Source organism: Herpailurus yagouaroundi, unplaced genomic scaffold (assembly GCF_014898765.1).
Source record: "Herpailurus yagouaroundi ecotype Mexico unplaced genomic scaffold, PumYag 185, whole genome shotgun sequence".
Lineage (NCBI taxonomy): Eukaryota > Metazoa > Chordata > Mammalia > Carnivora > Felidae > Herpailurus > Herpailurus yagouaroundi.
Window position 1 is genome coordinate 5,951,650 of NW_024412416.1, and position 13,345 is coordinate 5,964,994.

The window sequence follows — 13,345 nt, forward strand, 5'->3', positions numbered from 1 at the left end:
AGTTCAGTGGATTTTAGTACATTTGCAAAGTTGTGGAACCATCCCCACCGTCAATTTTGGAACATTTCCATTTCCGCAAAAAGAAACCACTACCCATTAGCACTTGTTCCCAATTTCTTCTTCAGCTCCTTTAGCCCTAGGCGACCACTAGTCTACTTTCTGCTTCTCCCAATTTGCCTATTCTGGACATTTGATATAAATGGTATTCAATATGTGGCCTCTTTCACTTAGTATGTTTTTAAGGTTAATCTCACTTGTGGCATGTATTCATGCTTCATCTTTATTGCCAAGTTGAATTCCATTGTATGGATATACCACATTTTGATTGTCCATCAGCTGATGTTTCTACCTGTGGCTCTTGTGAAGAATGCTGCCATCAACATTCATGTACAAGTGTTTCTGTGCACATGTTTTCATTTCTCCTGGTTATAAATCTAGGAGTAGAATTGCTGGGTCATAAGGTAACTTTATGGTGAACCTTTGGAGGAATTGGCAAACTGTTTTCCACAGTGGCTGCACCAATTTACATTCCCATCAGCAATGTATAGGAGTTCCAATTTGTTCACCTCTCTATCAACATTGGTTATTATCTTTTTGAATAAAAATACTATAATGGGTATAAAGTGGGTTCTCACTGTGGTTTTAATTTTCCATTCCTCTAATGAACATCTTTGCGTGTTCTTATTCACCTTTTGTAAACTTTTAGAGAACATAGGAGTTTTATGAGAACCACGTTAGCCCATGAGTGAAAATTGACCTTGAAAACTGCAGAGTACTAAAAGATATGCGGGACTGTTAAAGTACTTGAGGCTTGGAAGCAAGTGGTAGTCCGTCTTTTTGTTGAAATCAGAAATTAGTTAGCTTTACTGTTTCATACCACTTTCCCTCTGTGGCCATTTCCACCTAGGGTCAGGTAAAAGGCTTTGTTTGGTTTGAAAGCTGTTTTGGTCAGTTTAAAAAAGTACTGATGCTTAGCATGTTTTCTGTTTCCAAGTACGCAGAGTTAATCCTTTACAGCATCCTGGCGTACTCAGACTTATAGTGACTAGTCTTCATTCATTCAGTAAATAACAGAGGGCCACTGTATGTCCATGTTGAGCCAAAGTTCTGAAAAGTAATTTCACAATGACATCTTCTTGTTTGGTTCTCTTTCTTTTAAAATAACTGGTGATTTCAAACAAATTCAGTGCTGTAGAAAGAAGGCGTTAACGTTATTTCAGTCTAGTTTCTGACTCTAAGGGCAAGTCCGGTCTGAAGATTTTCTTAAGCTTTGCTACTCAAAGTGTGATCTCCAAACCAGCAGCTTTGGTATCACCTGGAATGAGATACAGTCTCAGGACTTAACCCAAACCTACTAAATTGGAACCTGTATTTTGATAACATTCCCAGGTCACTGGTCTACAGCTTTTTATTACTTTTGTCTTAATGATTAGTTTCTTCCTGCCATCATCCTTTTTTATTTATTTTTATTTTTTTTATTTTTTTATTTTTTTTTAATTTTTTTTTCCAACGTTTATTTATTTTTGGGACAGAGAGAGACAGCATGAACGGGGGAGGGGCAGAGAGAGAGGGAGACACAGAATCGGAAACAGGCTCCAGGCTCTGAGCCATCAGCCCAGAGCCCGACGCGGGGCTCGAACTCACGGACCGCGAGATCGTGACCTGGCTGAAGTCGGACGCTTAACCGACTGCGCCACCCAGGCGCCCCATCATCATCCTTTTTTAAAACCATACTTACTGTGAACCTCCTCTGTATAAATAGAAATCAGTGTAAGTTATCAAGAGATGTTAATACAGTTGAGCTTTCTTGTATATAGTAGTTAAAAAAAAAGTATAACTCTATTCCAAATTCTAATCTGTAAATAGAATTTTTTCTGTCTTCCTCAGTAACACCCCATTATACCGTATTGTCAGTGCAAAAGATGGAAAGTTCGGTTTTTAAAAACAAAATTACATGATTACATCTTGACCTCCTTGAAGGGTTAGACCTATTGACATTGGCATAGATGTTTTCTAGGGGAAGACAAAATATTCCAGGACTGCTCTTCTAGTTATTCTTTGATCTTTTAGGAGAGTTTATCAATTCTCCTTTCCTTGGTTGTTAACTATAAGGAAGTATCACCTTACCTATCAGGACAATAATGGTTAGTGACTAGACATCTAGGTAAATATACCCTATCTTAATTCCTGTAACTGAGTCTTAATCTATTTTTCCATAGATTTCCCTTTTATTTTTTCTTTACTCATCATTTTTTATTTTTTCTGAAAACTGGTACCAAATGTTCCGATAATTCCCTGCTTGGAAGCATTTCTCTCCCTGTGTATCCCCATCCATGGAATGTAGTTTTTCAGACCTCCCCACTGAATCACTTTATTTACTTTATTCCACAGCCAGAAGAAATTCAACAGCAGATTGTCCGAGAGACCTTCCATCTAGTTCTCAAGCGAGATGACAACATCTGTAACTTCTTGGAAGGTGGAAGGTAAACGATGGGTTTCAGTTTTCTGCCCACACGTCTACTATTGGGTGGCCTTCATCGCTGTTTCCTCAAGTGTCGGGTGGGTGCCTGAGCTGCCCAGGAAGAGTCCCACTTCCGTTTGGAAGCTGTTGCTTGGTTGTGCTTCATCTAGAGGTTTGGTTCCTGGGAAGATGGCAGAAGAAAAGGTGAGGTCAAGTGGCTTTAGGCATCTCTGCCAAACTTGGTTGCTGGTCCCCTGCGAGAAATGGCCTATTGTTCGGCCCATCCTCCCCTTTCTGTTGAGCCCGTTCTCATTCTTTGACACAGGGTTTCTTGGAGATGTGTTTAGTTAGGATACAGCCATTTAAATGTTTCCCATTTTCCACAGTTTGATTGGTGGCTCCGACTACAAACTGATCTATCGGCACTATGCTACACTGTACTTTGTGTTTTGTGTGGATTCATCCGAGAGCGAACTTGGAATCTTGGACCTCATCCAGGTATGTGTAGTCAGCTAATGATGGCAGCCAGTAGAGAATTCGCCCTGGATTTTTGCGTAACCATCCTGTAGGTCTTGTTGTCAGTCTCTTTATTGACACTGGTAAGAGTTGCTGGGTGTCCACCATATGGTACTGTAAGAAAGCTCCTAGCAACCCGTAAAAACTCTTAGAACTTTTGGACTCCTTGGTTTCTACCCAGCTCCCTCCCTGCCCTTGGTTTTCATGTACGATTCTGACACCCAATTCCAATTTGTCTGTTCTTTCCCCGACACCACCTAGCAGTTAGCTCAGTTCTCTGTGGTGTCCCACAAATTTAACTCCGTTCTGACGCCATCTACCTGGAGATAGACAGACCCGACACCACTCACAAGTCCAGGTTGTCTGTCGCCTGTGCTTCTGACTGGCTGGCTGTAGATCAGAGGTTCCCATGACACCCTCCTTGGGTTTGATTAATTTGCTAGAAGGGCTTATAGAACTCTCTAGAAGAACATTGTACTTACTAGATTACCAGCTTACTGTAAAAGGATGCGCAGGGCAAGGAAAGGGGAAAGGGCATGGAGCTTTTATGCCCTTTCCAGTCAGGCCACTCTCTCCCATCTCCATTAACCTGGAAGCTCCCAAACCCTGTCCTGTTGGGTTTTCCGGAGATCTGGGGTGGGACTGAAAGTTCTGATCCTCTGATTAATGGTTGTTTTTCCTGGCAACCGGCCCCCATCTTTAGGTGCTTTCCAGAAGTTACCTTATTAACATAAACAAGACACCTTTATCACTTAGGAAATTCCAAATTCCTTTATCACTTAGGAGCCCTGTGCCAGAAATAGGCATGAATAGCAAATATTTTCTTATTATAAATTATAGTGGCATACTATATTTAGAAATTTTCTTCAGCTATCAAACCAAATGATACTTAAGAATTCATACATTTTGTTTTCACTTGTAATTCTAGCCTAAGACAAAGAGGCTTGATGTTTTAGTTAGTCTGTGCAATCTTAACATAGATCAACATGATTTTTTTAGGCTTTTTAAAAGTTAGAAATGGCCTACAGATCCTTTTTCATTATCTTCATGGAAACTGAGATGCCTAGGGACCCTAGCTTGAGAACCATTAATTTAGTATAATTTTATCATTTTAGATTTTTTTTTTTTTTAAGTAATCCTGCACCCAATGTGGGGCTCGAATTCACAGCCCTGAGATTAAGAATCGTATGCTCTACTGACTGAGCCAGCCAGGCACCCCTAATTCCATCATTTTATAGGTGAAATTTTAGGCAGTCTTCCTTTTTTCTTTTTTTTTTTTTTTTCAATGTTTATTTTTTATTTTTGGGACAGAGAGAGACAGAGCATGAACGGGGGAGGGGCAGAGAGAGAGGGAGACACAGAATCGGAAACAGGCTCCAGGCTCTGAGCCATCAGCCCAGAGCCCAACGCGGGGCTCGAATCCACGGACCGCGAGATCGTGACCTGGCTGAAGTCGGACGCTTAACCGACTGCGCCACCCAGGCGCCCCTAGGCAGGCTTCCTTTAAGTGGCTCGAATAAGTTACTTAAGTAGAAGGCACTGAAGTAGAAGCTTGCATTAAAACCTAACTAACAGAAAAGTAAACTCTCTAGCTATAAAAACACAAACTTTAGGGGCGCCTGGGTGGCGCAGTCGGTTAAGCGTCCGACTTCAGCCAGGTCACGATCTCGCGGTCCGTGAGTTCGAGCCCCGCGTCGGGCTCTGGGCTGATGGCTCAGAGCCTGGAGCCTGTTTCCGATTCTGTGTCTCCCTCTCTCTCTGCCCCTCCCCCATTCATGCTCTGTCTCTCTGTCCCAAAAATAAATAAACGTTGAAAAAAAAAATTAAAAAAAAAAAAACAAACACAAACTTTACATTCAGAAAATGATTTAAGGTGATTAAGAGTTCATACGTTTTATTCGCTTGTCGTACATAACAGTATAAATAACCTAAAAAAGACTAATCTCTCAGATAATTTTTAAAAGTTTCTTAAAATACCTGAGTCAGATTGGACATTGAGTCAATGTGGTATAATAGAAAGAACTCCAGATCTAGAATCATAGAACCTGCATTTGAGTCACAGACCTACCATCTGAATGTAGAAATACCAGGTTGTAGGATTCAATTATGACGATGTATTTTATAGTATTTTAAAGTATAGAATGCGATAGAAATGTACATATAAGTGTGTTAGAATAAAAAGGAAATATGTGATAATATATTTTAAAATTGAGATGTACTTCAATATCTATATTAGCAAGAAAAAGAAATGAACTTTATAAGGTAATGGACATTTATTAAATAGTGTGCACTGGATTTGGGACGATAAGTAAAATGGTGAAAATAATAGGAACTAAAGGAAAATGATAGGTTTGATCTTTGAAAAGACCATAAAATCAACAAATAGTTGGCCAAATTTTTGAGGATAAAAGTCAGAAAACAACATGTTTTTAGAGGATGATCTGCATAGTTGTATTACTAAGGTATTTGAAATAGCTGACGTCAGAACATGAATACCAAATGAGATCAACAACAAGGCTCTTAATCCAGCATCAGGATGAAATGAGAGGTGTAAAAAAGAACTGACTCCTGGGACGGCTGGGTGGCTCAGTCAGTTAAGTGGCCGACTCTTGGTTTCAGCTCGGGTCATGGTCTTGTGGTTTGTGGATTCGAGCCCTGAGTCGAGCTCTGCACTGACAGTGCAAAGCCTGCTTGGGATTCTGTCTCTCTCCGTCTCTCTGCCCCTACCCGCTTGCGTGCGCGTGCAATCACTTACTCTCTCAAAATAAATAAACTTTAAAAAGTATGGGGCACCTGGGTGGCTCAGTTGGTTAAGCATCCAGCTTCAGCTCAGGTCATGATCTCATAGTTCGTGGGTTCGAGGCCCGCATTAGGCTGTGTGTGGACAGCTCAGAGTCTGGAGCCTGCTTCAAATTCTTTGTCTTCCTCTCTGCCCCTCCCCTGCTCATGCTCTGCTTCTGTCTCTCTCTCAATAAATAAACATTTAAAAGTAAAACAAAAACAAAACTGTCTCCCTAATAGATTCGGTAGAATTCTTTTTAAATGTTGAAGTACAATAAAACCTCTATCTTGTAAAAGGTATTTCTTAAACCGAGAATAAAAACATCATACTACTTAAGCGATTTTACAGTGGAAATGGTTTGTAATCCAAAAGCCTTGCAAAAAAATATTTTGAGTAATATTGCATATTAGTTTTGGTACAAAATTACTAAAGAAAACCTGAGCCAATAATCACTTGTAGCAAGGAGTCACCAGACCTGGCTTTTGTTTCTTTCTGTCCCATTAACAAGCATTGTGGCCTTGTGGTGCCTGGGTGGCTCAGTTGAGCGTCCGACTTGAGCTAAGGTCATGATCTCACAGCTTGTGAGTTTCAGCCCCACATGGGGCTATGTTCTGACAGCTCGGAGCCTGGAGCCTGCCTCCAATTCTGTGTCTTGCTCTCTCTCTGCCCCTCCCCACTCACATTCTGTCTCTCAAAAATAAGTAAACATTAAAAAAAAAAAAAAGCATTGTGGCCTTAAATCTTGGTTGGCTCTAGGGTGCTTGTTTTATGTTTTGGCTTGTGTGTGTGTGTTTGTGTGTGTGTGTGTGTGTTGATTTACAGTATACTAGTTCTTAGGGTCTGTTACAGCAGTAAGAAACATAGTGGAGACTGATAGAGTTGCATCAGTAGATGCCGAGAGAAATGATTATCCAAATTATATTCCCGAAATGCTCTTTTTTTTTTTTTTTAATTTTTTTTAAGGTTTATTTATTTTTGAGACAGAAAGAGACAGAGCATGAGCGGGGGAGGGTCAGAGAGAGGGAGACACAGAATCTGAAACAGGCTCTGGGCTCTGAGCTGTCAGCACGGAGCCCGACGCGGGGCTCAAACTCACAGACCGTGAGATCATGACCTGAGCCGAAGTCAGACGCTCGACCGACTGAGCCACCCAGGCGCCCCACCGAAATGCACCGAAATGCTCTTGAATTGAAAGAAACATTATTATTTGATTATGTAGTGCATGTTTATTTATTTATCATAAACTATTTGTTGTTGAGGAAATAAACCACGTTTACATGGTTCCGGATTCAAAAGGTGAACCAAGAGGGGCGCCTGGGTGGCGCAGTCGGTTAAGCGTCCGACTTCAGCCAGGTCACGATCTCGCGGTCCGTGAGTTCGAGCCCCGCGTCGGGCTCTGGGCTGATGGCTCGGAGCCTGGAGCCTGTTTACGATGCTGTGTCTCCCTCTCTCTCTCTGCCCCTCCCCCGTTCATGCTCTGTTTCTCTCTGTCCCAAAAATAAAATAAAAAACGTTGAAAAAAAAATTAAAAAAAAAAAAAAAAATTAAAATTAAAAAAAAAAAAGGTGAACCAAGAATATATAGTGAAAAGCATTTTTCTTCTTTTCTCCAGTACCTAGTTTATTTTTCTAGAAGAAGCAAATTTTAGGGGTTTTTTTTCAAGGTTTTATTAATTTATTTTATTTTCTTAATTAACTTATTTTTATTTTATTGTTTACATTTATTTATTTTTGAGAGACAGAGCACAAGTGGGGAAGGGCAGAGAGAGAAGGAGACAGAATCCAAAGCAGGCTCCAGGCTCTGAGCTGTCAGCGCAGAGCCTGATGTGGGGCTTGAACTCACAAACTGTGAGATCATGACCTGAGCTGACATCGGACGCCTAACCAATAGAGCCACCCAGGCGCCCCAAGATTTTATTTATTTATTTATTTATTTATTTATTTATTTATTCATTCATTCATTCATTCATTCATTTAATAAAGTAAACTCTGCACCCAGTGTAGGGCTTGAACTTATCTCAAGATCAAGAGTCACGCGCTGTACCAACTGAGGCAGCCAAGCACCCCAGCAAATTTTAGTTTTATTTTAAAAAAAAAAATTTTTTTTTTCAACGTTTATTTATTTTTGGGACAGAGAGAGACAGAGCATGAACGGGGGAGGGGCAGAGAGAGAGGGAGACACAGCATCGGAAACAGGCTCCAGGCTCCGAGCCATCAGCCCAGAGCCCGACGCGGGGCTCGAACTCACGGACCGCGAGATCGTGACCTGGCTGAAGTCGGACGCTTAACCGACTGCGCCACCCAGGCGCCCCAACAAATTTTAGTTTTAAAACCAAGGACCAGTGTTTTCTCAGGAGAGAAATCTGTAGGCATTCATGAAAACAAGGATATCTCTTACTATTTACGCTAATTTGAACAAACATTTGTAATGAGTTATAAAAAAGGAAGTGAACAAGTAACATGGTAAAGGAAGAGAGATGAGTTGTCACTATAACATGGCCCGATTATATACCTAGAAAACCTTTAAAAAAAAACCAGCAAAAATTATACCAAGTAATGAATGATACAGGCAAAATGGCAGAATATGAGAGAAATTGATCAAAATTGAAGTTTTTTTTCTGTGAAAACAGGTAGAAAAACCTTAATTTCAAAAAAAAAAAAAACCCTCACAATAGTGATAAAGGATATTGAGTGTTTGGAAATTAATTTAGTGTGGAATACTTAACATTAATTCCAATAAAATTATAAAATATTAAAGGAAAGACATAAAAGAATACTTAAAATAAATGGAGCTACAAGTCCTCTGCTTGTTGGGAAAAGTCAAGCAAAGGTAATAATAGTAATCAATAAATTAAATGGGAAACCAAGTGTAATTGCATCAGAAAATCTTACAGAACTTTTGGTGAAGGGAAAATTTATCAGGAAAAAGGAATGGCCAAGCAATGTAAAAGTACGTTTTGAGGGAAAGAGGTCAGCAATTGGGGATTGGCTTTGCTAGGCTTCAGAATATATAATGATTACAGATGAAATTATTACCTACCTAGGAAATCTGAAACAATCAACTGGTAAACCATTAGAGCTATTAATAGGGTTCATTATGGGGACAAGTTTAACATATAAAAATCAATAGCTTTTCCTTAGCAGTAATAAGGAAATATTTCAAGGGGCCCACTCAACAAAAGCAAAAAGGTCCAGAAGATATCAAGAAATAAACGTAAAACGTGTAAGATGTATATGAAGAAAACTCTCAAAATCTACCAAAAATATGAAAAAAGAGCAAAATAGATGAATTAAACACACCCTTTGCCTGTTGAGAAAACTTACTACGATGTCCCTTACTTCCAGATTATCCATTTACTGAAAACCCAATCAGAATCCCTGTAAGATTATTGTTTTTAAAATTATTAAAAAAAAATTTTTTTTTAATGTTTATTTTTGAGAGAGAGAGAGACAGAGCACAAGCAGGGGAGGGGCAGGGAGAGAGGGAGACACAGAATCCGAAGCAGGCTCCAGGCTCTGAGCTGTCCGCACAGAGCCCGATGCGGGGCTCGAGCCCGCGAACCGTGAGATCATGACCTGAGCCAGAGTTGGAGGCTCAACCGACTGAGCCACTCAGGTGACCCTAAAATTATTTTTATTGTGAAACATGTATATACAAAAAAATAACGCTAACCGTGCTGATAAATCTAAAAAAGGCCAGTAAAATGAAACTGTCACCCAGATTAAGAAACAGTGCACTCCTAGTGCCCTCAAGCTTGTGCGTGCAGTTCCTCGCTTCCATCCCCTCATCCGTGGCATCCTTCCTCCGGCATTTGAGTTGCTCACCCCTTTGCTTCTCTTCACAGCTTTACCATGTGATGTATATTCCCTAACTGCTGTTTGTCTTAGTTTGGAAAATCTGAGTGGCAAGCACAGACGGCTGTGGGAGGCTAGTGTCACTTGGCCACTTCTCCGTGCAGGCCTCCGAGAGAAGGTCAGCTGAGCAGAGTGTCTGGGTCACGGTCTGGCTTCGGGATCCCTGAGAATGTCCATGAGCTCCTTCTGGGGACACCCGAGGGCAAGGCGTGTGAGGGAATCTGGAGAAACAGACCTCGCCGTAGGCGGGGCACCTGGCTTTGGCATTCCAGCGGAAACGTGGTGAGGAGGAATCGACCACGCCAGTTTTCTGTTTCTCAGCGTGTCCCGACCTACCTCTCTTTTCCAGGAGTGAGTCAAAGCAGAACGTTTCAGTTGGGGGCAATTTGAGTGTCCTTAGCCCATCCGGCCGTAGGGGAGTAGGAGAGAGATTAGATGGTCTCCATTTTTTTTTTTTTTTTTTTTTTAATTAACACAGACAAGACTACTGCGTGTCTTTATGCAGACTGTTGGGCCAATTTACAGAATAGACAGAAAACAGAATTCCTGAGTCAAAGGTACTAATATTTCTAATTATAATGCATGTTGCTAGGTGGATATACGGAAAAGCTATATTAATTTATAATGTCTCCAGGAGTATTTGAGTTCATGTGTCTTCCTACCTCTAACATTGAAATGTGTCATTTTTAATTTCTACTCTGAGGTAGAGTGCTGCCTCACAGATGTCTGAATTTTTATTTTTAATAATCCTGCCTACTTTTTCCATGTGTAGATTTCCATTGTTCTTTTCATATACACCTATTATAACATAATTGAACCACTTGTCCAGTAAAGTCTAGAACCTGGTTTATGGTATTATATTACATATGTTCTAAGATGCACATTTTTTTCACACTTTAATGACTGCAGCATCAGGATGCATATTATATTAGATGACCTCTCACGATTATAATTGACATCATTTTCATCTTAGCACACAAATGATTTCTCTTATCAAAAGTAATTCTCTGTATATTTTTTAGTTTATTTTAAAACTAACATTTTTTTCTGAATTATTCAATGTAAACTATCCATTTTACCTCCCTTTGTTGAAGAAACCTTAATGTATAATGTGTTTAGAGTAAAATTCAAACTCCCTATCAGCCTACAAGGCCTGACGTGATCTGGCTCCTTTGTCCTTCTCTGTCTGACCTCATCATACTCACTTTCACCTTCACACTACTCTAGCCATTTCAGTCTTCTTTCTGTTCTCAGACACAGTGCAGTTTTGCTTCAGGGCCTTTGCACTTGCTCTGTCCACTAGAACACTCTTGCCCAAATCCCTTTCCTCTATAGCTCTTCAAATGACTCGCTTCTTTAACGTTCGTGACTCGGTCCAAGATCCTGAGACCTTCATGACGGCCTATCTGAAGTAACCCCCATCACACCATCCTGCTCATTTCCTTCAGAGCGCTTATGATGGTGAAAAAGATCATGCTTATGTGCCTCGTTCTTCCCACACTCAGAACATAAACCAGCCGAGAATGTGACTTATTGACCAAGGTAGCCCCGGAGTAGAGTGGTAGGTGTCTAGCACATAGTAATCAGTCACTAAACATTGGTTGAATAAACTTTATAATACATAGTGAGATTTAGTTTTTACTCATTGTTTGTTCGACTAAGTTGTGTTTCTCTTTCTGCATGAGTTTCACCCTGTTTTATTTATTTTCGTTAATATAAGTTCATATACTTAATAAGACTTAATATCCCCCTTGGGTGCAGTTCTCTTTCAATATATTCACTGATACTTATGACCATTTGTTCATCTGGATACATTCTTGAATAATTTGTAAAGGTCCCAAAAGTCTCTGTTGGATTTGTACTTAGAAATGTATTAAAAATAGCATTTCTTGGGGCGCCTGGGTGGCTCAGCCGGTTAAGCGTCCGACTTTGGCCCAGGTTATGATCTCACGGTCCGTGAGTTCGAGCCCCGCGTCGGGCTCTGTGCTGACAGCTCAGAGCCTGGAGCCTGCTTCAGATTCTGTGTCTCCCTCTCTCTCTCACCCTCTCCCATTCATGCTCTGTCTCTCTCTGTCTCAAAAATAAATAAACATTAAAAAAAAAAAAAAAAAAAACCTTTAAAAAAAATAGCATTTCTTTCCACTTCTTCATTCTTCTTTCAGATCTTAAAGTTTTTTTTTTTCAAAGAAGGTCCTAATATCTTATGGTTTATTCTGAAATTTTAAGATATCAAGCTTTTATACGTCATTATGTTCACAAATATTTCTTACACAACATTCCCTTTAATTCTCAATTTGTGATTGACACTGTTCACTCTCCACTAAAACTCTGTGCTTATCTCCTCTACTTTTTCACTAGTTATAAGTTTATCTTCCTATCTCAGTTGTTTTCAATTAAAAAAATAAATGCATTTTTAAGCCTTTTAGAACAAAGATTTATTTCAGTATATGTTGAGGTACAGAACCAAGTTACTTTTTTTCCATATCGTTATCTAGTTTCTCCAAATTATACGGCCTCCCATTGTTTAAACTTAACTGTCTATATACATTTAGGCCTATTTCTGGAATTTCAAATATATTACTTCGTTTTGGGTTTTTAAAATTATACAAGTAGTACGTGAACATATTCTTTCTTTTATAAAAGATTCAGACAACAAGTTTATTAACGGAGAACAGAGAAGTCCTTCCCTTAGCATTCATACCCCCTCACTCAAACACCACTCCCCTTCCTAGAGGCAGCCGCTATAAAGTCTTTAAATGCATGGATATACAGGGGCCCCTGTGGGCGTCTCAGTCACATATGTGTCAGTCTCGATTTCGGCTTAGGTCATGATGTCACAGTTCATTAGTTTGGGCTCTGCGCTAACAATGCAGAGCCTGCTTGGGATTCTCTCTCTCCTTCTCTCTCTGCCCCTCCCCTGCTAGCACTAAATAAATTTTAAATGGTAATAATGCATGCATATATATACACGTCATATACATTTACTCTTAAAAATAAAGAATAGTCACACTACATGCTTCTGTAACTTGCATTTCTATCGCTTCATAATAAGTCTTGCAGCTTTGTCCTTGTCATATATTCTTTTTAGTAGTGCAGGATTTTTCCGTAATACAGGTATGTCATAATATTTTATTCAGTACCCAGTTTCTCACTGTTTTAAATAGCACACACCCTTGTACATTCATCTGTATGCCCATGTGTTAGTTTCTTTGGTAGGCTCTTAACATTTGAATTGTTGCTTTGATTAAAGGGTGTGCACTTTTTAATGTGATAGGTTTCTCCCAGAAGGCCTGTTTCACCATCATGTCATGAACTTTCAATGTTAAGAATATTCTCAAACGTTTGCCAGTCTGATAGGTGAGAACCTAGAAATTCATTGTCTTCCCAAGCTTTCTTGAGTATTGCTGAAGCTGCATGTCTTTTAGTGTTTACCAGTCGTTTGTACTTGAAAATATCTGACCACATCATTTGTCCGCTTTTCTAATGGCCATTTGTTTTATTCATTGGTAAGTGTTGCATTTTTTTCCTAACTTCAAGGGTATTAAATCCTTTTTCTATCGTATTTATTGCAAATATTTTCTCCTAGTCCATTGTTCTTTTTTTTCTTTTGGTTCTTTTAACTTTAGTTATGTTTGTTGATGTTTTTCCTTATAGCTCCGAGGTATAAAAATGTTATCCAATATTGCATTTCCTTTTTTTTCTTTTGAGAAAACCTTTTTAAATTTTCTCTTC

At 39.6% G+C, this 13,345-nt stretch overlaps 1 protein-coding gene across 9 annotated transcripts in view; it reads left to right on the top strand.

Moving 5' to 3' along the window:
- AP3S2 (adaptor related protein complex 3 subunit sigma 2) overlaps positions 1–13,345 on the top strand; it is a 60,661-nt gene that overhangs the window by 1,093 nt on the left and 46,223 nt on the right. For all 9 annotated transcript variants that reach the window (XR_005796159.1, XR_005796160.1, XR_005796158.1 and 6 more), the window contains exons 2-3: positions 2,392–2,483; positions 2,848–2,959. Coding sequence is in view for 6 of the 9 variants with exons in the window: in XM_040493656.1 (XP_040349590.1) it covers positions 2,392–2,483; positions 2,848–2,959 (204 nt within the window). In the remaining 3 variants the exon portion in view is untranslated. The remainder of the gene's footprint in view (positions 1–2,391; positions 2,484–2,847; positions 2,960–13,345) is intronic.